The sequence below is a fragment of the Gadus chalcogrammus genome, chromosome 4 (assembly GCF_026213295.1).
Source record: "Gadus chalcogrammus isolate NIFS_2021 chromosome 4, NIFS_Gcha_1.0, whole genome shotgun sequence".
Classification (NCBI taxonomy): domain Eukaryota; kingdom Metazoa; phylum Chordata; class Actinopteri; order Gadiformes; family Gadidae; genus Gadus; species Gadus chalcogrammus.
In genome coordinates, this window is record NC_079415.1 from 28,553,924 (window position 1) to 28,576,827 (window position 22,904).

Below are 22,904 nucleotides of genomic sequence, written 5' to 3' on the forward strand. Positions count from 1 at the left end.
GTTGCCTAGCAACCACCTGTGCCTCCGTCGTCGACGTCTGCCGAGTCTAGTGACTCGTCGCCCAGCAACCGTCCGGCAACGAATTGAGCAGACCGTCGGAATGTGGAGTCGCCGATAGTTAGAAATACAATTCACGCATGTAAAACCATTAATAAGTTCCACTCGTGATCTTCTCCAACCGTTCTTGAGTCACCCGTCGGCATGTCTTCTCCGTCTGTCCGGGTGGTGCCGCCCCGGGTGGAGTTCAGAGAGGTGCGGGTCGGGGAGGTGTACCGGACCACCGTCACGGTCACCAATGTCGGCGGAGCCTCGAGAGACATCGTGCTCCAGAGGCCTCCGTCCAAGGTAGAGGACGAGGGTCTGGGCTCTGGGTAAACCCGTCTGCAGTGAAACTTATAGGATGCATTCTTATTGGGAATTTAAAAAAGCTGTAGGCTACTTGATGTCCAATTAAAATTAGCCTATAGGCCTGTACTTTATAATGCAACTTGTATTGTGTCTAGGCCTACTTATTAATCACCATGACGCCCGCACATCCTATAATGTGTATGTTATATTTGTATAATACAAAAATAAATGTAGGCCTATATAGCTGTTTTTATATGTAACATTTCTCTTTCCTTCTATATATTATATATTTGGTTGTCTTTACTGGGGGAAAGGTATGAAACAAGTTAAATGTAGTAAACAGGGGAACAACGGAAAAATATACATAAATATATATTTATGTTGAAAGCTCATTATTATAGCCTACTTAAGGTGGGCTATTTGGTTAAAAGGTTGGATTATACTTACACGTTACTTGCTTATCAAAATGCTCGAATTACCTAAAGCTCATAATTATCCTTTCATACAGTAGGCCTATGTAGCTAAGCCTATACTTGTGTAATCTTGTCTCGCTTTGTTTCCACCGCCAGCCGTTCAAGTTCACGTTCAACGCTCCGCCGTCCTCCGCCGTGGCCCCGGGCCTCTCTGTGGGCGGGTCGCTGACCTTCTCCCCGGAGCAGGCGGTGGAGGTTGCGGACAGCCTTGAGTTTCTCATCGACCATCTGACCACGGTGGAGGTCCAGCTGCGGGCGTAAGTAGGCCCATCCTACCTCTGAATGCTTATGAATCTAATATTTGTGTCTAGACTTTTTTCGTGTGTGTGCGCGCATGCGTGTGTACAGGTACCCACCAGTCTGCAAGCTGTTGGTGGATTCCCTGGTGGATTTTGGCTCGGTTACAGCAACCAGTCAGGTGATCGTTAAACAGCTGCCTTTGACCAATCAGGGATCAGCACCAGGTATATAACATCGAGGCACTTGTGATCCTGATATCTGATTGTCACCATAACAATTATGCATTCATAGTTACTACTGTAAAGATACAAATACAGTCATCTTTATTTTTAGGTACTTCATGCTTTGATTATTATTAATTTATTCCAACTTTATTACATGTCTTTTGACATTGGTATTGTTTGACCACAGTTAGTTCGGAACCAGTAATTTGATTGGATGAAAGCATTTCATGAGTAGCATACTGAGAGTATAACAGCGCTGGGACTATCACTCCGCTGTGCAGCTGTTTCTAATAATCGTTAATTACACTGATTAACTGATCCACACAGAATCAAATGTCTATCTCTCTGTTTGTCTGTCTGCGTTTCAGTCATTTTCAATTAATACATTTGACAATACTTTTTTTCTGTATCTTGGATGACCAATCACCCATTCTTTAAGGCAGATATTGAAATTGTCAATCTGTCTGTGACTGTAGGCCTACTCGGTGTAGGGCAGTACCATGTGCAGTAAACGTGCCTGTCTGTCGGTCAGCCTGGTGTAGGGCAGTACTATGTGCAGTAAACGTGTACGTCTGTCTGTCTGTGGGCCTGGTGTAGGGCAGTACCAAGTGAAGTTCAACGGAGATCCGTCAGTCAAACTGTCGCCCAGCCGCGGTACTGTAATGCCAGGCGCCACCCAGTGGTTAACGGTGGAACTGAGCACGCACATGCCGGGGCTTATAGAGGAAATGGCTCTGTAAGTTAGGCTATGTTGTGGTTTATTTTAAGAAATGTATAACATCATCAAGCAGATATGAGATACTTATCCCATTGAAGGTGCAATACGTGGTATTCTCAACAAATTTTGTATACGTGTAAAAGGAAATTTGAATTTATGACCAATCATTTCTAACAGGTCTTAGGTTAAAAAAAGAACTAAATGTGTCACAACAATAAAAAAAAAAAGCATACCCTCACCCACGCAATGAAGTCTCACATTTGAATTGGTCCACAATCTACATAGACTAGATAAATATAACACATGTAAAACATCCTCTTTGGTCTGAGCTATTGATCATCCGACCCTTCATCAGTTAAGCCACCGTTTCACTATTGCCTTGATCTCTGCCCACCGTAGTTCCCCTCAGCCACTGAGTGTTGCGCACCTTCAACCTGTTTCAGAGTGAAGCTCCAGAGCAGCCCAGACCGGAGTCTGAGGATCAGGGCTGAGGTGGTGGACCAAGCCCTCCAGATATACGACCTCCAGGTATATGGCCTGGGCCATATTTCAGATACGATATAAGTGAATAATGTACATAATTAATTATAAAACTCGACATCCTTCATGTGTCGTGACCTTTTCCCGCCGCTAGAGGGCACACTGGTTCTGAGCGCGGTAGTCACAGACGCGGTTATGTGTGCTTCATTAAATAACATTACCAAGAATATACGGGTTTAATTGAATATTGCTTGTCTAAATTGCTTACCACGTATTATGGAAGTCGTATGTTAAATGTTGAAAAAAGAAAAAGACAAAAATGTGAACTCCCCGTCGGGGAATTGAACCCCGGTCTCCCGCGTGACAGGCGGGGATACTGACCACTATACTAACGAGGAGTGGTACAATTGGCCCCACTCATTTAAAATAATAAACGTCAGATATTTGTATGGTGAGCCTGCTTTTCGTTAACCTTTCCAATGACTAATCAATATTCGTGACTTACATTACCTACGTAAAGTTTTTTGGACCTCACTGTTGCGCTCTTCTTTTTTCGAACTAATTTGGGCAACGTCCACCTGTAAAAGCCATCGAATAAAACAATCGATTGTTCCAAGTCTTTACTATTCCAAATCGATCTATTTGTGAAACATTTATTTCGCAAAAAAAAGGGGTCTCCTCTGTCCTGCCTGTCGTTTGGGCCGGTCTACAATGGGACATCACGCGTGGAGAGAGTGGTTTTGAAGAACAACGGGCCGGCCACGTGCCACTGGCTGGGCTTCCTTCAGGACACCGCGGATGGAACCGAGCTGGTGGGTAATCGGACCTCTTCCCCCTCCCAGGTGCATTTAGCGTTTGCTGCTTTAGGCTGCAGTTCCACCAATGGCCAGATGCGTTTAATACAACAATGAGGAATCTCGACGATATGGAAGGGGAAGAGAGAACAAGTGTTATTTTTTCTGATTTTCTTTTCAGAATTATGAGAATAAATTCAGAATTGTAGGCAGGGATTTAGTATATAATACTTTTCCATACGAATATACCCTAAAACAGTAGGAAAATATGTGTATTTCTACATTATTAACATTATTTGGGTGTTTATTGCTGTCTTTTGCTACAGACAATCATGCGTAAAATTGTGAATTCTCGTTCAGGCTACAGAGCTCTGGAAAAGCACGGATGCAGCGCTGCTAGGGAGAAGGAGAGAGACCCTTAACAGCAAGACCCCGCACGGACCAGACCCGTCCCAGGTCGTCTGCTGCGTCCCCAAGCAGGGTCGAATAGGACCCTACGAACGCATCACAGTGTCCGTACGCTTCAGTCCGTTGTGCAAGAGGTAGGGAGTCCGAGCCGGGACGGTCTGATGGCTTTGTCAGCGAATATAAATCAAGAAATTAGAAAAAAATAAAAGCGAAAAGTGTTACCTCCCCGTCGGGGAATTGAACCCCGGTCTCCCGCGTGACAGGCGGGGATACTGACCACTATACTAACGAGGATTGGTACTACGGTGCGTTTTATTTCCGTAGACAAACCTACAAACAGTGGGGCGTATCGTCAGCGAATCCTCCACAACTTTTCATTCGAAAATGTTTCCTCCCCGTCGGGGAATTGAACCCCGGTCTCCCGCGTGACAGGCGGGGATACTGACCACTATACTAACGAGGAGTGATGCACAGACTTTACTTGGTTAAAAAAATAAAACGTACGTCAGCTTACGTCCTCGAACAGGCGGGGATACTGACCACTATACTAACGAGGAGTTGTACTACGGTACGTTTTATTTCCGTAAACAAACCTACCAACAGTGGGGCGTATCGTCAGCGAATCCTCCACAACTTTTCATTCGAAAATGTTTCCTCCCCGTCGGGGAATTGAACCCCGGTCTCCCGCGTGACAGGCGGGGATACTCACCACTATACTAACGAGGAGTGATGCACAGACTTTACTTGGTTAAAAAAATACAACGTACGTCAGCTTACGTCCTCGAACAGGCGGGGATACTGACCACTATACTAACGAGGAGTGGAACTACGGTACGTTTTATTTCCGTATACAAACCTACCAACAGTGGGGCGTATCGTCAGAGAATCCTCCACAACTTTTCATTCGAAAATATTTCCTCCCCGTCGGGGAATTGAACCCCGGTCTCCCGCGTGACAGGCGGGGATACTGACCACTATACTAACGAGGAGTGATGCACAGACTTTACTTGGTTAAAAAAATAAAACGTACGTCAGCTTACGTCCTCGAACAGTCGGGGATACTGACCACTATACTAACGAGGAGTGGTACTACGGTACGTTTTATTTCCGTAAACAAACCTACCAACAGTGGGGCGTATCGTCAGCGAATCCTCCACAACTTTTCATTCGAAAATGTTTCCTCCCCGTCGGGGAATTGAACCCCGGTCTCCCGCGTGACAGGCGGGGATACTGACCACTATACTAACGAGGAGTGATGCACAGACTTTACTTGGTTAAAAAAATAAAACGTACGTCAGCTTACGTCCTCGAACAGTCGGGGATACTGACCACTATACTAACGAGGAGTGGTACTACGGTACGTTTTATTTCCGTAAACAAACCTACCAACAGTGGGGCGTATCGTCAGCGAATCCTCCACAACTTTTCATTCGAAAATGTTTCCTCCCCGTCGGGGAATTGAACCCCGGTCTCCCGCGTGACAGGCGGGGATACTGACCACTATACTAACGAGGAGTGATGCACAGACTTTACTTGGTTAAAAAAATAAAACGTACGTCAGCTTACGTCCTCGAACAGGCGGGGATACTGACCACTATACTAACGAGGAGTGGAACTACGGTACGTTTTATTTCCGTAAACAAACCTACCAACAGTGGGGCGTATCGTCAGAGAATCCTCCACAACTTTTCATTCGAAAGTGTTTCCTCCCCGTCGGGGAATTGAACCCCGGTCTCCCGCGTGACAGGCGGGGATACTGACCACTATACTAACGAGGAGTGATGCACAGACTTTACTTGGTTAAAAAAATAAAACGTACGTCAGCTTACGTCCTCGAACAGGCGGGGATACTGACCACTATACTAACGAGGAGTGGTACTACGGTACGTTTTATTTCCGTAAACAAACCTACCAACAGTGGGGCGTATCGTCGGCGAATCCTCCACAACTTTTCATTCGAAAATGTTTCCTCCCCGTCGGGGAATTGAACCCCGGTCTCCCGCGTGACAGGCGGGGATACTGACCACTATACTAACGAGGAGTGATGCACAGACTTTACTTGGTTAAAAAAATAAAACGTACGTCAGCTTACGTCCTCGAACAGGCGGGGATACTGACCACTATACTAACGAGGAGTTGTACTACGGTACGTTTTATTTCCGTAAACAAACCTACCAACAGTGGGGCGTATCGTCAGCGAATCCTCCACAACTTTTCATTTGAAAATGTTTCCTCCCCGTCGGGGAATTGAACCCCGGTCTCCCGCGTGACAGGCGGGGATACTGACCACTATACTAACGAGGAGTGATGCACAGACTTTACTTGGTTAAAAAAATACAACGTACGTCAGCTTACGTCCTCGAACAGGCGGGGATACTGACCACTATACTAACGAGGAGTGGAACTACGGTACGTTTTATTTCCGTATACAAACCTACCAACAGTGGGGCGTATCGTCAGAGAATCCTCCACAACTTTTCATTCGAAAATATTTCCTCCCCGTCGGCGAATTGAACCAGGCGGGGATACTGACCACTATACTAACGAGGAGTGGAACTACGGTACGTTTTATTTCCGTAAACAAACCTACCAACAGTGGGGCGTATCGTCAGAGAATCCTCCACAACTTTTCATTCGAAAATGTTTCCTCCCCGTCGGGGAATTGAACCCCGGTCTCCCGCGTGACAGGCGGGGATACTGACCACTATACTAACGAGGAGTGATGCACAGACTTTACTTGGTTAAAAAAATAAAACGTACGTCAGCTTACGTCCTCGAACAGGCGGGGATACTGACCACTATACTAACGAGGAGTGGTACTACGGTACGTTTTATTTCCGTAAACAAACCTACCAACAGTGGGGCGTATCGTCGGCGAATCCTCCACAACTTTTCATTCGAAAATGTTTCCTCCCCGTCGGGGAATTGAACCCCGGTCTCCCGCGTGACAGGCGGGGATACTGACCACTATACTAACGAGGAGTGATGCACACATTTCACTTGGTTAAAAAAATAAAACGTACGTCAGCTTACGTCCTCGAACAGGAGGGGATACTGACCACTATACTAACGAGGAGTGGTACTCCGGTACGTTTTATTTCCGTAAACAAACCTACCAACAGTGGGGCGTATCGTCAGCGAATCCTCCACAACTTTTCATTCGAAAATGTTTCCTCCCCGTCGGGGAATTGAACCCCGGTCTCCCGCGTGACAGGCGGGGATACTGACCACTATACTAACGAGGATTAGTGTACAGACTTCACTTGGTTAAAAAAATAAAACGTACGTCAGCTTACGTCCTCGAACAGGCGGGGATACTGACCACTATACTAACGAGGAGTGGGACTCTCTAAATCGACGCCACTTCGACCTGGGCGGGACTTTACGTCCTACGTCACTCGCTATGGGTTTGCATGTGTGCGCGTAGCCGTTTGTCTCAGGGATCTGTGCACGAACTCCCTTGCACTACAGATTACGAGCGTCAGTGTCGTACGCGATGGAGGGTGGGTGACATTCCTACAGTCTGTGATGATAGGCTATATTTCTTCAAATGACTTACTATTACTAGCGATTAACATGACGAAACAACACGAACTAAGCTAACATTAGACTATAGCCATACCAGATAACGCCATACCAGCTATTCACTCACCTAACTATTTCTATTAAACTCTGAACCATTTTGCAACAGGCAACTGTGTGTTGGTGCGTCTTATTGCTTCCCACGTCTGCGTCTGCGTCTGCATCTTTCCCACTCCTGGCTAATAGTTTCAGCTTTTGTACTGTATATCAGAAATGATCACCCTGTACCACACTGCTGACTTGTTGATGTTTTGTGAGCACTCACGCATTTCTCTAGGTATCTTAAGTTTCCTACTGGAGTCATCAAAACTTTGGACTTTGTTATTGTAAGAAATATTGTGTTGCAAAAACACTTTGTGTCTTACCCTTAGCGTTACCCTAACCTTAACCCCAGTAACATTTCTTCATCATAAACTACAAGTTACGCAAAATGGCATACAAACATCCAGTCCAATATGAAAGAAAAAAGCGAGCTTCATTAAGGAATCGAACCCCTTATCCCCGCGTTAATGAGTTGTTCTCTGACCACTAACCCATCAGGTCTTAGTACATGCGATTCAAGGGTTAACCACTTGACAATCTTTAAACTTCGGTTGCCTAGAAATTGTAAAGACAGTGATGTGTGTACATTGTGCGAGTATCCGTCACTCGCGATGTGTGTGCAGTCCAAAATGAAAGAAAAAACCTTGCATCACTAGGGAATCGAACCCCCAATCATCAGTTGGTCGTTGGTAACTGTAAACAAAGAGATTGCATTTTGTTTAACTGCTAACTAACAAACGGGTTTATGCTTTCACTGAACAAAGATTATGGAAATAAAAGACCACTGTCGCAGCCGTTTTAACGAGTCTATTGATTTTCTATTCACTCTTATGTCTGACTTGTTTATTGTTTATGGAAATAGAAATTGTGAAATGAAAGCTAAATTTTGAATAGTTTATTTAGCATATTATTAATACTATTTATGGCTGCTTTGTTTTCTGATACCTGCTGTAGGTGTCTGTGGGCGGGCTTTACGCACTGCTCAGGTACTTAGGTACTTGAATTCACTTTTAGACCAAGGCACACAAGAGACATCCAACACTTTCCTTGACCCAGGAAAGTGTTGGATGTCTCTTGTGTGCCTTGGTCTAAAAGTGAATTCAAAGTGAATCAAATACCACAACCTGTGTTGCAATGTCTGTCACTGGAAAAGCAGATGAAACGCTTTTGATAAAGGCAATCGCATCGCGCAGGGGAAAGCTCAGCGTTTTAACGCGTAAAAAGAATGAAATCAATGCTTCATTGGAGTTTGGGGAAAGTAACGAAAATGTTCGCAAACACGCAGAGGTTTTCAATAAATTTGTGGAAGAATTTATTGAGGCGCAAAACACCGTGCAAAACCTCCTTTCAAATGAAGAGGAAAAGGAGGCAGATAATACGGACTGGTTTGAGCCAAAGATTGGCCTTTTCAGAGAGTTTATAAACGGCATTAACAAATGGATGGATGGTGTGGAAATAACCGAGGAGGTTGAGGACGAAGAGGAAAATAATGATGATGACTACGATGATGATGCTGAAATGAAAGGCGTGGTGGATGAGGGGCATAAAGATAAAGCTGTGGGACCAGAGGACAGCGTATCTCAAACAAATAAAGCCCCAAGGAAAGCCAGCTCCTCCAGCTCCGCCTCCGGAGCGTCCTCTGCTTGTTTAAAGGCTAAGGCAGAACGTGCTGCTCTGATGGCTAAAGTGCAAGCATTGACGATGAAACATGCTCTGGATATGCAACAAGCTCAAATAATAGCAAAGGGGGAAAGGCTTGCTATAGAGGCTGAATTGGCTGCTGCAGAAGCAAAAGTTAATGTTTACATGGAGAGTGAGTCATTGGCTGCTGGACAAGCACCCCAACCATCAATAACCACACAAAGAAATCACAAACCATCAACATCAAAGCAATTAAAATCAGAAAGCATATCACCAATACATCAGTTGGAAATGTCTGGAGCATGTACCGAATACCTGATTCCAGTAACAAACCAAAAGCCTCCCAAACCTCAATACTCTGTGAAATCAAACATTTCTCACCAAGCTCCTCCCTTTAAAGCAAAATTTAAAAGCAAAAACCTAGATCATGACCAAGGAGATGGAAACTCATATAAAAGCAATGAGAATGGTCTCACCGACGTCATGAGAAAACAAAATTAAATAACTGAATTGCTCGTAAAGCAACACCAAGCAGCTTTACTTCCTTCCAGAGAAATTCCTACATTTTATGGTGATGCCCTACAATACAGATCGTTCATTATGGCATTTGAACAAGGAATAGAGCGCAAGGTGGACAATGCACAGGACAAATTATTTTACTTGGAGCAATACACAAAGGGAGAACCCAACCTGCTGGTTCGTAGCTTCCTCCACATGGACCCAGAAAGGGGGCTCAGAGAAGCAAAAGAGCAACTTGAATGGCACTTCGGCAATGTAATGAAGCTGACATCAGCACACATGGATAAGGTCCTGAGTTGGCCTCCAATAAAAGCAGAGGATGGACCAGCGTTAAGGTCGTATGCGCTGTTTCTGCGAAGCTGCTTCAATATAATGAAAGAAGTTCATTTTATGGAAGAGCTGGAGACACCATCTCACTTGAGGGCAATGGTATCCAAATTACCCTTTAAACTCCGAGATAGATGGAGAACAATAAGCTGCGATGTTCAGGAAAGGAGCAAAAGGCGAGCCAAGTTTAAAGACCTTGTTGAATTTGTGGAAAGACAGTCCAGAGTCGTTCTGGATCCTTTTTTTGGTGACATACATGATGTGACTGATAACAAATGTGTGCTAAAGACAAAAAGGCCAGCACAAAAAAACCCTTATAAACCAGCTAGTAGGGGGAGTAGTTTTGCTACAACTGTCGCAACCATGTCCGAGCGTTCAGAGCAAAAGGAAAGTAAACCAAACCAACCCAAATTCAACCAAAAGGAGAAAAAACAAGAAACCTCAACCACTCTTGAGAAGCCCTGCCTGTACTGTAGCAAAGACCACTCTTTGGAGTTTTGTGATGTCCTAAAAAGTAAACACAATAATGAAAAGGTGGAGTTTATGAAAAGTGAAGGTCTGTGCTTTGGATGTTTGGGAAGAGGGCACATGAGCAGATATTGCAAAAACAGAATGACATGTCAAGTTTGCCACCAAAACCACCCAAGCATTCTGCACTTCAATTTGAAAGAGAAGGTGGAATCTCAGGTTACCAAAAGAGATTTTGGGGAATCAGCGAAGGTCACATCAAGCCTTGTCTCCTTGGATGCTGGCAGCCTTATTGGGGCCGGTAACGATGCATGTAAGCTGTCTATTGTTCCTATTCAAGTAAAGCTGTGCAAAGGAACAAAGGTTGTGCAGACATACGCTTTTCTTGACCCAGGAAGCACCGCCACCTTTTGCACAGAAGAATTAATGACAGAGCTAAATGCCAGAGGAAAGAAAGTGAAGGTTCTGCTCAAAACTATGGGCCAGGAGAAGCCTGTGACCAGTTATAAGATCCCTGGAATGGAAGTGGCTGGGCTCAAAGGTAACACATTCATTCAGCTGCCAGATGTTTTCTCACAAGAGTCAATCCCTGTATGCAAAGACAACATACCTACAGAAGAGGACCTCAAAGAATGGCCTTACCTGAAGGATGTTGAACTGGAGCCAATCGAAGCCAGCATCGGGCTACTGATTGGTGCAAACGCTCCTAAAGTGTTGGAACCATGGAGAGTCATTAACAGCAAAGGTAATGGACCGTTTGCTGTCGAAACCCTCCTAGGATGGGTAATAAATGGCCCACTTGGTCACAAGGACTGCATGAGCGACTGTCATCCTGTATTGGTCAACAGGATAGACATTTCCAGTTTGGAAGATATTCTAACCCAGCAGTACAATCAAGATTTTGCTGAGCAGCATTATGAAAAGCAAGAAATGTCTGTGGAGGACAAGCAGTTCATGAACATAGTCTCAGACTCAGCAGTTCTAGAGGATGGACATTACTACCTCAAGCTGCCATTTCGTGAGCCAGGTGTCAACATGCCCAATAACAGGCACAGCGCCCTACAAAGAGCACAACAGCTGCTTAAGAGGTTTAACAAAGACCAAACATTCTTTGAAGAATATAAGGATTTCATGCAGGATGTGCTGATAAAAGGATATGCGGAGGTCATACCCCAAGATGAGTTGCAAACAAAAAGTGGCAAAGTGTGGTACATACCACATCATGGGGTCTACCACCCACGCAAAAAGAAGTTACGTGTGGTGTTTGACTGTGCTTCGACGTTTCATGGAACCTCTCTGAATAGAGAATTGCTGCAAGGGCCAGACTTGACCAACAAGCTGATCGGGGTGATGTTGAGGTTTCGTCTGGGTCCTATTGCTCTGATGACCGACATCGAAGGCATGTTCCATCAGGTGAGAGTGGCAAGAGAAGATGTGGACTTCTTGCGCTTCCTCTGGTGGCCAGACGGGGACATTACTAAAGAGCTCATTGATCATAGGATGACAGTCCACATCTTTGGAGCTGTATCGTCACCCAGCTGCGCCACTTTCGCCCTGCTAAAGACAGCAGAGGATAACCAGCATGACTACCCAGCTGAGGTTGTGGACACTGTAAGACAGAGTTTTTACGTTGATGATTGTCTTAAGGCAGTGAGCTCTGTGGAAAAAGCAGCATGGCTGTACAGAAACCTCAAAAGTATGTGCAGCAAAGGAGGCTTCCATTTGAACAAATGGATCAGTAATCATCGCTCTATCCTTGCCATGATCCCTGAGGAAGAAAGAGCTAAAGAGGTCAAGACTCTAAATCTCGACAGGGATAAACTTCCCATGGAACGGGCCCTCGGAACTCAGTGGGATGTCGAAAGTGACGCATTCACCTTCAGCACAGTGCTGAAACCACAGCCAACAACAAGACGTGGCATCCTGTCAGTTGTGAGTTCAGTCTATGACCCTTTAGGGTTCTTGGCACCGGTCGTGCTATCTGCCAAGCAAATCCTTCAGGAGTTATGTAAGGCCAAGCTGGGGTGGGATGACAAAATTCCACAAGAACATGCCGACAGGTGGCAGAGATGGTTAAGACAATTGACGCTATTGGACGAATTCTCTGTGAGCAGATGTATCACGCCCAAAGGCTTTGGTGAGATCTCATCCATACAGCTGCACCACTTTTGTGACGCAAGTGAAGTTGGCCTAGGAACAGTGTCATACCTCAGACTCACTAACCGCAAAGATGAAGTGCACACTGTTTTCATCATGGGCAAGGCAAAAGTAGCACCCCTCAAGCAGACCACCATCCCCAGAATGGAGCTTGCAGCGGCAGTCTTGGCGGTGCGTATGGACCGCATGCTGAAAACAGAGCTGCAAATTCCATTGGAGGAATCGAAGTACTGGACAGACAGTACGTCCGTTTTGAAGTACATTGCAAGCACAACAGCAAGGTTCAAAACCTTTGTGGCGAACAGAGTTGCCATCATACGGACACTGTCCAAAGTCCCTCAATGGAACTACGTCAGCTCCAAGCTCAATCCTGCTGACGTAGCTTCACGTGGCATCCGGACAGACGCCTTTCTTAAGTCCAAAACATGGATCCATGGCCCAGAGTTTCTAAAAACACATCCATGCAAATGGCCAGGGCACGATGAAGATCCAGGCGTGATCTCTGTAGAGGATCCAGAAGTAAGGAATGTGGTACCGGTCTATGCAGCAGTGCTACAGCCCAGTGAATCTCCCACTGCTATCCTCCTAAGTTACTTCTCAAGCTGGATTGACTTAAAAAGAGCAGTGGGATGGATCCTCAAATATAAAGACCTGCTTAAGCAACTGCGTCAGGAACGAGCCAAGGCGCTTGCCATGCACCAAGGCTCCAGCAAACAAGATGACATAGTAGCCAAACACATGCAGCAGTTCAAAGCCAGCCTTAAGACACAAAGGCTTGCTATTGAAGACATGGCTGAGGCAGAAAAGGCCATTATATGCTTTGTGCAAAAACAAAGCTTCCCAGAAGAACTGACTTCATTGGTAAAAGGCACAGTCAAAAAGACAAGTTCTTTGGTCCAACTTGACCCAGTTGTAGTAGATGGTGTCTTGAGAGTTGGTGGGAGGCTGAGCAGAACAGCTCTTCCAGAAGAAACAAAGCACCCAGCCATACTGCCCAAATCCAGCCATGTTTCTAAGATCATTCTTCGTCACATACATGAAATGGTCGGCCACAGTGGGCGGAATCACATGCTTTCCACTCTCCGTCGTAAATATTGGATACTCCACGCCAACGCAGCAGCCAGAGCAGTCATCAGGGAATGCTTAGCCTGCAAGCTTCGACGCCAAAGGGCTGGAAACCAAAAAATGGCAGACCTTCCTGTCGACCGCGTCTCGCCAGAGCTCCCTCCGTTTACCCACGTCGGGGTGGACTACTTTGGGCCCATCGATGTTAAACAGGGCAGAAGTACAGTAAAACGATACGGGGTAATATTTACCTGTCTGGCATCACGTGCAGTCCACCTGGAGGTAGCACACAGTCTTGACACAGACGCATGTATAAATGCTCTCAGGAGATTTATATGTCGAAGAGGACAAGTGAAGGAGATGAGGTCGGACAATGGAACTAACTTTGTGAGCTCTAATCGAGAGCTGAAAGAGGCCCTTCGGGCGCTCAACCAAGGGAAGATCCAGAAAGCTCTTTTGCAAGAGGAAATAAAGTGGACCTTTAATCCTCCCCACGGAGCGCACCATGGAGGTGCCTGGGAGCGCCTCATACAGCAGGTCAAGAAAGCGCTCTATTCAGTGCTTAAACAGCAAACTCTTAATGATGAGACCCTTCAAACGGCTATGTGTGAGGCAGAGGCTATACTAAACGATCGTCCCATTACACCATCCAGCGATGATCCTAATGATATCGAAGCACTAACGCCCAATCACATCCTGCAGCTCAAAGGTAAACCAATAATGCCACCCGGTTTGTTCATGAAGGAGGACTCATACACTCGTAAAAGATGGAGGCAAGTGCAATATATCACAGACATGTTCTGGAAAAGGTGGGTCAAGGAATACCTCACAATGATGCAGAAGCGCCAAAAGTGGCAGAAACCACGGAGGAACTTCACAGTTGGGGACCTCGTTCTTGTGGTGGAGGATGCATCACCCAGGAACTCGTGGCTCATGGGACGCATCACAGAGACAATGGCCGACTCTAAAGGACATGTTCGCCGTGTTCGTCTCAAGACAAGAACATCCGTATTGGAGCGGCCCGTCACCCGGCTGTGTCTGCTGTTGGAGGCAGAGTAAAGTCCCCAAGTTCTGGAGTCTGCCCCGGCTCTAGGCTTACCCTGTTGCACCCACATGCACCTACATGCACACACATGCATACACAAGACATTGCGACGCTGCATCGTGGCAGCGTGAAGAAACCTTTTTTCACATAAGAAGAGACATTTGACCTTTTTGAATGAACTGTTCACACAAGTAAGCATTTAGGCTTCCCTTTTTTTGTGTCTCATGGACAATTATGTTTTGCTCAACTGGATTTTGAATAGCCAACAAGGCTCTATGGAATGTAAAAAAAAAGAAAAGAAAAGTTGTTTTGTTACTGTGTTATAACGGCTTCTTAAAGATGTTTGATCTTTGATAATTGGTAATAGAGTATTACAATTAGGGGCCGGAATGTCGCAGCCGTTTTAACGAGTCTATTGATTTTCTATTCACTCTTATGTCTGACTTGTTTATTGTTTATGGAAATAGAAATTGTGAAATGAAAGCTAAATTTTGAATAGTTTATTTAGCATATTATTAATACTATTTATGGCTGCTTTGTTTTCTGATACCTGCTGTAGGTGTCTGTGGGCGGGCTTTACTCACTGCTCAGGTACTTAGGCCAGGTGTGTGTTTGGTTCGGATGAATAAACTAAGTGTCAAGGGAAAAGAGGCGGTGGGTTAAAAAAGTCTTTCGACCGCTTATATAAGTTCACTCGTTGCTTTCAATGATTTATTCGTTTGCCAGTAAGTTTTCCTTTATTTAGAAGAAAGTTTTGTTCTTTTTTGGAGCTGTAAAATAAATACTAATCATTTTTTGAAATCGCGAGTGCTTGGAATTGTTTGGAAGCGCGTCGAGCTACCTCGCCTTCTGTACCCACGGCTAAACGAAGAACAGCCGAGACAACCACTTTTCCATCAGAAAAATCATCAGAACCGTTATTACCAACCCATAGACACTAAAGCCAAAACCTTTCTCACATGCACACCCATCGCGAGTAACGGCTATGCGCACACATGCACACCCATAGCGAGTGACGTAGGACGTAAAGTCCCGCCCAGGTCGAAGTGGCGTCGATTTAGAGAGTCCCAACGAGGAGTGGTACTACGGTACGTTTTATTTCCGTAAACAAACCTACCAACAGTGGGGCGTATCGTCAGCGAATCCTCCACAACTTTTCATTCGAAAATGTTTCCTCCCCGTCGGGGAATTGAACCCCGGTCTCCCGCGTGACAGGCGGGGATACTGACCACTATACTAACGAGGAGTGATGCACAGACTTCACTTGGTTAAAAAAATAAAACGTACGTCAGCTTACGTCCTCGGACAGGCGGGGATACTGACCACTATACTAACGAGGAGTGGAACTACGGTACGTTTTATTTCCGTAAACAAACCTACCAACAGTGGGGCGTATCGTCAGCGAATCCTCCACAACTTTTCATTCGAAAATGTTTCCTCCCCGTCGGGGAATTGAACCCCGGTCTCCCGCGTGACAGGCGGGGATACTGACCACTATACTAACGAGGAGTGATGCACAGACATCACTTAGTTAAAAATATAAAACGTACGTCAGCTTACGTCCTCGAACATTTTGTATGTGATATTGGAGCATTTTGTGCATAATTTATTCATATAGACTTTTCTCCTCAGGCCTGTTGAAGACAGAAAGCGGTCCAGTTCTGCCGGTCCACAAGAATACGCTGTCTTTCTGCTGTTTCAGCTGGTGGACACCATGCACGGCTTCATCCCCCTCAACGGTAAAGCCATAGACATATAGACACACATGGGCCTTGGGTTCGTACATCAACGGTGCCGCCATGCAACTCTCGCGCCCCTTACACTGCAGGACTACGAGAGCTGCCTTCAATTAACGCCCACATGAGTTGACACACTCGATATAATTAATTAACATAAACGTCTCGGTGACGGTGTCGGGAACAATTACACAACATCAAAAAATATCACCAACAAATTAAACCATGGACCTATTATAGAACGGACAGCGGATTCCAAAATGCTGCCCATTCATATGAAAACTGCTGTGTTAGAAATCGTTCCCTATCACGGATATAGTGCACTATATAGGGTGCTCGCCATTTTGTAGTGGTGTTCGAATTCTCAGTGGTTCATTTCTTGCACTATATAGTGCACTTAAAATACCCAAAGTTTGAGTGTACATACCATGTACCCTACATGTTACTCCCGTATACCACAATGCAATGCGTCGTGTTTTTTCCGAAGGAGAGGAAGAAGCTGAATAACCGCGAAAACAAATATATTTAATGATGGAGTCTCCGGCTTTCGTTTAGAAATTACAAATTATTTGGAATTTAACAAAGAAAATGTAATATTCAAAATTAATTTAAAAAAAACTTGAACAAGGAAATGTAACATTCAACATCAATACAACCTCCAGCTTTCCTCGTGAGTGCCCAGATTGTTTACATGATGTGGGAGCATCTTAGCCTGGCACCGCCCACCTACCTAATTCCGCTCAATTTTCATTTCACTTCAGTACTAGGTCTGGGTCTGCTTAATGTAAATGCATTCCATGTAAACCAGATTTCTGGCGGTCCAATCAGCGAACAGAGGGAGTGGCTGAGAACGATGACGTCTAGGTCGCGCACCAGTTTCAGTGGTAGTCCAAGATTCCATCCAACTATTTACGAAAAATGCAATCAAGAATTTATATACAAATAAATGGTTACATATCGATCAGCAACGAGGTTGGAAAGGCCTATCCAAATAAATAAGTGCAATAGGCCTACACCAACATTGTTTACTGTCATACATATCTAAACAAGCAAATGAAAATGTAATACTAACGCAACTGAAATGTTTATTAGGCTATTAACAATATTATAAACATTTTACCGTAATGCACCCGTTCTTTTTCTTTTGAATAAATGGATTAATGGTGAATCGCAATGATCGCAAGCAGAGGAACGTAAGTCATTGAGCAGCAGCTCAACCATCATGTTAAGTAAAAGGAAAAACCATGGACACGAGAAGTTAACGGAGCCATGCACTAGGCTCTCTCGAATGCCGGGCCGAAACAACATGTTTGACTACGACTCCTTTCAGCTGCCCGCCCCTCCTTCTCCAGCAAAAAAGAATAACATAAAACGGCTTATTATTAAACGCTTGTGGTGGCGAGACACATTCCTGTTCCCCAATTGTGTTGGAGTGAACGGAGATATCTACTTCTGGGCCCCTTCAATCGAGGGACCAGTCCACAGCCCGCTTAAACAGCTGCAATACTGTGTTCCAATATCCATACTATCCGTACTTACTAGCCTTAGTTTGAGTATGCAGGGCGTTCCAATTCAGATCGGGCGAAAATTATTGTACTGAAAGGACCCGGATGGTGTACTCAAAGCGGTCAAATCGCGGAGTGTGGATCGATGTATACTTTTCGTACTCAACGGCAGCCTTCTTAGCTGTGTAGCGGAAGAGGGCGGAGCCAGGCTAAGCCAAAGTCAGCGCATTTTCCACATAGCCTACATTAATAGTCATTTTGTAGTTTTTATAGCTTTTATAACTTTTTATAGCTGCTAGGCGTAAAGAGTTCACCGTACAAGGAGGGATGTTTATTGCGGGGGAGGAGCCGCGGTGGCAGTCGTGATCGTAATTTTCGGATAGTGCACCACGGAGTATTCGATTTGAAACAACACTGACAACTGAAAATTAGCGCACTTAGTGAGTGCGGATAGTGTACTACTAGTGTACTGGTGGAATTCTTCCGCATTCCACCAGTGCTCAGCGGCCAAGCCTGGTATTACAGCTGTTTAAGCGGGCTGTGGACGGGTCCCTTGATTCAATGGGCCCAGAAGTAGATATCTCCGTTCACTCCAATACAAGTGGGGAACAGGAATGTGTCTCCGCAAAAAATTCCTGGATATCAATCAAAGGCTCATAATTATCTTTATGCCATGCATTATTTTTTTAAGTTTCCTCTTTTCAAAACGCCACCACAAGCGTTTTATTAGCCGTTTCATGATATTATTTTTTGCTGGAGAAGGAGGGGTGGGCAACTGAAAAGGGGTCGTAGTGATACAAATGTTTCGGCCCGGCAATCGAGAGGGCTCAGTGGACGGCTCCGTTAACTTCTCGTGTCTGAGGTTTTTCCTTTTACTTAACATGAATGACGTACATGGTTTTTAGGCACTGTGGTGACTTTTTATCACTAAAAATGTTTCACTAAAAGTGTTTTAGTGATAAAGGGATTTAGCTGCTGGTTCAGCTGCTGCTCGATGACTCTCACGTTACTCTGCTTGGGATCATTGTGATTCACCATTTGATCCATTTATTCAAAAGATCCAAAGACAAAGAACTGGTGCATTACGGTATCATTTTTATAATATTGTAAGTAGCCAAATGAAAAATTCAGTTCTGTTAGTATTTCATTTTTCATTTGCTTGTTTAGCTATGTATGACAGTTAACAATGTTGGTGTATTACAATTATTTATGTGGGTAGGCGGCTACTCCAACCTCGTTGCTTTGGCTTTGACTCCCTCAAGAACATGAACCACGACAAGGAGGAGAAAGGGATCTTTGCCGGGCAGCGCTTATGCACCTCCGCCTCTGGCGGTGGTCCCTCAGCGGGGCTCAAGCGGGAGACATTCGCCGCCAACAATCCCTTTCTCCTCCATGTCGTAGTTCATGTTCTTGAGGGAGTCAAAGCCAAAGTTCCTTCCCCCCAATTCATTCTCAACCTTGGCTGAGATAACCCCCAATACGAGTCTCGTTGTAGAAATACCAGAGACGAGAGTCCGACGTGTTATGCGCCATCACACCAACAGCAGAACGGTTATCCAAATAACAAGGAAGTGTACAACACTTGCGTTACAGTCCTGGGGCCGTATTCACAAAGGATCTTAGGGCTAAAAGTAGGTCCTAACTGGCGAATTTAGGAGTAACTCCTAAAAATAATGGGCGTGTCACTCTTAAATTTAGGACTCGTAACTTTTTTCACTAAGAGCAATTCACAAAGTATTTTAGGACTAAAAGTAGCACCTAAGTCTAGGAGAGCTTAAAAGTCCTCAAGAGGACTCCTAACTCAGTAAGACCTATTCACAAAGAATCTTAAAATGCCTGCGAGACGAAATGTTAGGGTATTCAACTTATTGTGGAGTTAATGCGCGATGCAATAACATCCCCGACTAACAGGAATAATCCGATTAGTCCCGAAATAAAATGTTATAAAAATTATAAATTATAAAAAAATATATATAACTTATAAAAAATAAACATAATTGCGCCATCAAAAGACGAGGACGTGTTCGTCAATAGGAAGAAAGTGCATTCCATCAACACGCAGGTTGTTTTTGATGCAAATTTTAACATAGCCTACTGGATGTTGTTGCAAAGTGGCCTGGATCTTCAGCTACCCATGATTCGCGCATTTTAATGGTGAGCGGTCTGAGGCAGCTTTTTGAGATGTACCAGTTGGGTGTCACTTGCTGGGTGACAGTGACTATCCATGCAAGATGTGGCTCTAGACACCCTACCTTAATCCACAACCGGGAGCACAGTTAAAGTGTAACATGTAAGTGATTACGCAGATTACGCTTAGTCCTATGCGTAAAACACATCGTATTGGCTCTTTGCGAGCACACAAACATACACGAAATGTTGTGGAGAGAGGAATTGGGCAGATGAAACGTTGGTTTCATGTCCTCCACGGCGAAATACGCCTCACCCCAGAGAGGGCAAGCACAGTAATCACTGTATGTGCCATTCTACACAACCTTTGCAAGCGGAGGAACATTCCACAGCCAGACGATATTGATGATGATGATGATGATGATGGCGATCAACATTACAAGGAATTTGGCCGTGTGGAACCGAGTGGACAGGCATTTAGGGATCACTTTGAAAACACATTTTAGGTAAACACCTTGGCACAAATCAGTCAACACTTAGTAGTAGTTCGTAACATTTATTTTATTTTAGATTTTACGTATTTTTATTGTTTGCTTTCTCTCTCTCTTGAACGTGCAGGCTACAACGTCATTATCGTGGTCTGCACAAAATTGTCATCATGCGTGTATTCTGCTAACTGCACTATAACTACTTAATAGGAATTCATTTCTAGCCTAGGCTATTTCCTTGTTTTTCGGTGATTCAGTGGGCTCGTCTGAACAACCAATCACCGAACTGACCGCTTCTAAACTCGTGCACGAGAATTGACGTAATCCATAGCAACGGCGCGTCACTCTTAGTTCACTCTTTGTGATTTATCCTTAGTAAGAGTAGGTCTCAGCGGCTTTGTGAATAACTTTTAAGAAAAAACTCCTACGTAAAATGTTTTAGCGCGAGTTAGGAGCACTCCTAGCGGTAAGATAAAATGCTTTGTGAATACGGCCCCTGGAGCTCTATATCTAAATAATATCATATAATACATAGATATCCATTTCATATAACATATTGTGTGCGCCTCCAGACGATATTATGAATCACAAACGACTTTGTCGGGTTCTGCGACGTCTCTGGTTCTTCCACTTTCACATCAACCTGAAGTCGACTGAACCGCGCGCTGCCTGCTGCCGGCTGCCTGCTGCCGGCTGCCGGCTGCCGGGCGATGGTGCCTCGCGGCAACCGGCGGCATGTCGCAGTTCATGTACTTCAGCGAGTCAAACCAAAGTTCCTTTCCCCCAATTCCTTCTCAACCATGGCTCAGATAACCCCCACGACAGTCTCGTTGTGGAAATACAAGACACGTCAAAGAACCGACAAGAAACACTTGCGTTACAGTGTGTGTATTCTAGGGGTGCAACGGATCATCATTGATCCGTGATCCGTTCGGATCATCTATTTCGGTTCGGTGCACGCATGATCCGCGGATTGATTTATGAAAGAAAAAAATTGTGCGCAAATTGAGCTACTTAACACGCTCTGGGTAAAAGTCTGCAACAGTTCCCTTTTCAATAAGCAAACAGTCCTATGGCTCGTTGTGATTTATTGTCCTCAGCGTACAACATGAAGAACAGTGGGCATGGAAAATAAAAGTAGGCTAGACTTCGGTGACTACTGTAACGATAACTGCTGCCTCCAGTGCTACGTCTGTTTCCATATACTCACGCTGCCACACTAACCTGTCGCCTAGGTTACCACACAGATGTAACGCGTAGCTGACATAGCGATAGCGATTGCTAACACAAAGAAAAACCTGCAACACAGCGTGGTCATGGCGAGCGGAGGAACAGAAGAACTAGAACGCCCCACATTTAAATCCCCTGTTTGGGAGCATTTTGGCTTCCCTGTCAAATTTAATTCAGAAGGAAAGAGGTTGGTGGATAAAACCGTGTCGGTGTGTAGGCACTGTGGCACAAGAAAGCCATACAACAGTGGAAACACATCGAGCATGGCCACTCATTTAAAGCGACATCACCCCGGTGTGAAACCGAAAGCGGCTCAACAACCGCTAATCACCGCGGCATTTAAGCAGCCCCTTCCTCCGCAATCAGACCGCGCTAAAGCGATCACAAACGCTATCGGTCTGTTTATAGGTGCTGACATGAGGCCATATTCCGTTGTGCAAAACAAGGGATTCAAACACATGCTGAACGTGCTCGAGCCACGTTACGACATCCCGTCGCGCACCCACTTCAGCGACAGTATTGTGCCAGGTCTGTATGAGCAGGAGAAGAAAAAGGTGGTGGATGAGCTAGCTGTAGCACCCTCTGTTGCACTCACAACAGACGGGTGGACGTCGAGGGGAACGGTGAGCTATGTGACAATAACCGCTCACTTCATCACAGCAGACTGGGAGATGAGAAGTCCGGTGCTGCAGACACGCCCCCTCTACGAAAGTCACACAGGCAGTCACCTTGCGCAGGTACTGACACAAGCAGTGGAGGAATGGAAGATAAAGAGGCCCACTACTAATATCCCAGTCACAACTGATAATGCCAAAAATCAAATAAATGCAGTGAATGAGGCAGGACTGGGCCCACAGATAGGGTGCTTTGCACATGTAGTAAATTTGGCATCACAGAAGGGAATCTCAGTCAATAGGATGGACCGCCTCCTTGGGAGGATCAGGAAGGTGGTTTCCTACTTCCACAGAAGCACAACAGCTGCTCATGTGCTTAAGACAAGGCAAGAAATGCTAAAGCTGCCTACTCATAAGCTCATACATGATGTCCCAACAAGGTGGAACTCCACTTATGATATGTTAGAGCGTTATCTGGAGCAGCAGGCAGCTATATACTCTGCATTGACCGACAAGACCCTAAAGAAAAATGTCAAAGACATCATAACCCTCTCTGATGATGATGTGAGAGTGGCAGAGGAGGTCCTCCAGGTGCTTAAACCCCTTAAAACTGTTACATCTCTGCTGAGCACTGAAACGTCACCATCTGTGTCAATGATCCTTCCGCTGAAAA

The 22,904-nt window shown here is 45.1% G+C and overlaps 1 protein-coding gene and 15 non-coding genes across 16 annotated transcripts; 1 reads left to right on the plus strand and 15 right to left on the minus strand.

Annotated features, from left to right (window-relative positions):
- Positions 1-201: 201 nt before the first annotated feature.
- On the plus strand, positions 202-3,998 carry LOC130380970 (cilia- and flagella-associated protein 47-like). Its single transcript, XM_056588392.1, has 7 exons — positions 202-345; positions 918-1,078; positions 1,170-1,285; positions 1,883-2,021; positions 2,447-2,531; positions 3,155-3,295; positions 3,638-3,998. The coding sequence occupies exons 1-7, from the start codon at positions 202-204 to the stop codon at positions 3,821-3,823; spliced, it is 972 nt and encodes a 323-aa protein (XP_056444367.1). The 3' UTR covers positions 3,824-3,998.
- Positions 2,810-2,881, minus strand: trnad-guc (transfer RNA aspartic acid (anticodon GUC)). The gene has a single exon. It is a non-coding gene; the product is annotated as a tRNA-Asp (tRNA).
- trnad-guc (transfer RNA aspartic acid (anticodon GUC)) lies at positions 3,908-3,979 on the minus strand. Its single transcript has one exon. It is a non-coding gene; the product is annotated as a tRNA-Asp (tRNA).
- A 78-nt stretch (positions 3,999-4,076) lies between the features above and the next one.
- Positions 4,077-4,148, minus strand: trnad-guc (transfer RNA aspartic acid (anticodon GUC)). Its single transcript has one exon. It is a non-coding gene; the product is annotated as a tRNA-Asp (tRNA).
- A 191-nt stretch (positions 4,149-4,339) lies between these two features.
- Positions 4,340-4,411, minus strand: trnad-guc (transfer RNA aspartic acid (anticodon GUC)). Its single transcript has one exon. It is a non-coding gene; the product is annotated as a tRNA-Asp (tRNA).
- A 191-nt stretch (positions 4,412-4,602) lies between these two features.
- trnad-guc (transfer RNA aspartic acid (anticodon GUC)) lies at positions 4,603-4,674 on the minus strand. Its single transcript has one exon. It is a non-coding gene; the product is annotated as a tRNA-Asp (tRNA).
- A 191-nt stretch (positions 4,675-4,865) lies between these two features.
- Positions 4,866-4,937, minus strand: trnad-guc (transfer RNA aspartic acid (anticodon GUC)). The gene has a single exon. It is a non-coding gene; the product is annotated as a tRNA-Asp (tRNA).
- A 191-nt stretch (positions 4,938-5,128) lies between these two features.
- On the minus strand, positions 5,129-5,200 carry trnad-guc (transfer RNA aspartic acid (anticodon GUC)). Its single transcript has one exon. It is a non-coding gene; the product is annotated as a tRNA-Asp (tRNA).
- A 191-nt stretch (positions 5,201-5,391) lies between these two features.
- trnad-guc (transfer RNA aspartic acid (anticodon GUC)) lies at positions 5,392-5,463 on the minus strand. The gene has a single exon. It is a non-coding gene; the product is annotated as a tRNA-Asp (tRNA).
- Positions 5,464-5,654: 191 nt separating this feature from the next.
- Positions 5,655-5,726, minus strand: trnad-guc (transfer RNA aspartic acid (anticodon GUC)). The gene has a single exon. It is a non-coding gene; the product is annotated as a tRNA-Asp (tRNA).
- Positions 5,727-5,917: 191 nt separating this feature from the next.
- trnad-guc (transfer RNA aspartic acid (anticodon GUC)) lies at positions 5,918-5,989 on the minus strand. The gene has a single exon. It is a non-coding gene; the product is annotated as a tRNA-Asp (tRNA).
- Positions 5,990-6,332: 343 nt separating this feature from the next.
- trnad-guc (transfer RNA aspartic acid (anticodon GUC)) lies at positions 6,333-6,404 on the minus strand. Its single transcript has one exon. It is a non-coding gene; the product is annotated as a tRNA-Asp (tRNA).
- Positions 6,405-6,595: 191 nt separating this feature from the next.
- Positions 6,596-6,667, minus strand: trnad-guc (transfer RNA aspartic acid (anticodon GUC)). The gene has a single exon. It is a non-coding gene; the product is annotated as a tRNA-Asp (tRNA).
- A 191-nt stretch (positions 6,668-6,858) lies between these two features.
- On the minus strand, positions 6,859-6,930 carry trnad-guc (transfer RNA aspartic acid (anticodon GUC)). The gene has a single exon. It is a non-coding gene; the product is annotated as a tRNA-Asp (tRNA).
- Positions 6,931-15,705: 8,775 nt separating this feature from the next.
- trnad-guc (transfer RNA aspartic acid (anticodon GUC)) lies at positions 15,706-15,777 on the minus strand. The gene has a single exon. It is a non-coding gene; the product is annotated as a tRNA-Asp (tRNA).
- Positions 15,778-15,968: 191 nt separating this feature from the next.
- Positions 15,969-16,040, minus strand: trnad-guc (transfer RNA aspartic acid (anticodon GUC)). Its single transcript has one exon. It is a non-coding gene; the product is annotated as a tRNA-Asp (tRNA).
- Positions 16,041-22,904: the final 6,864 nt, after the last annotated feature.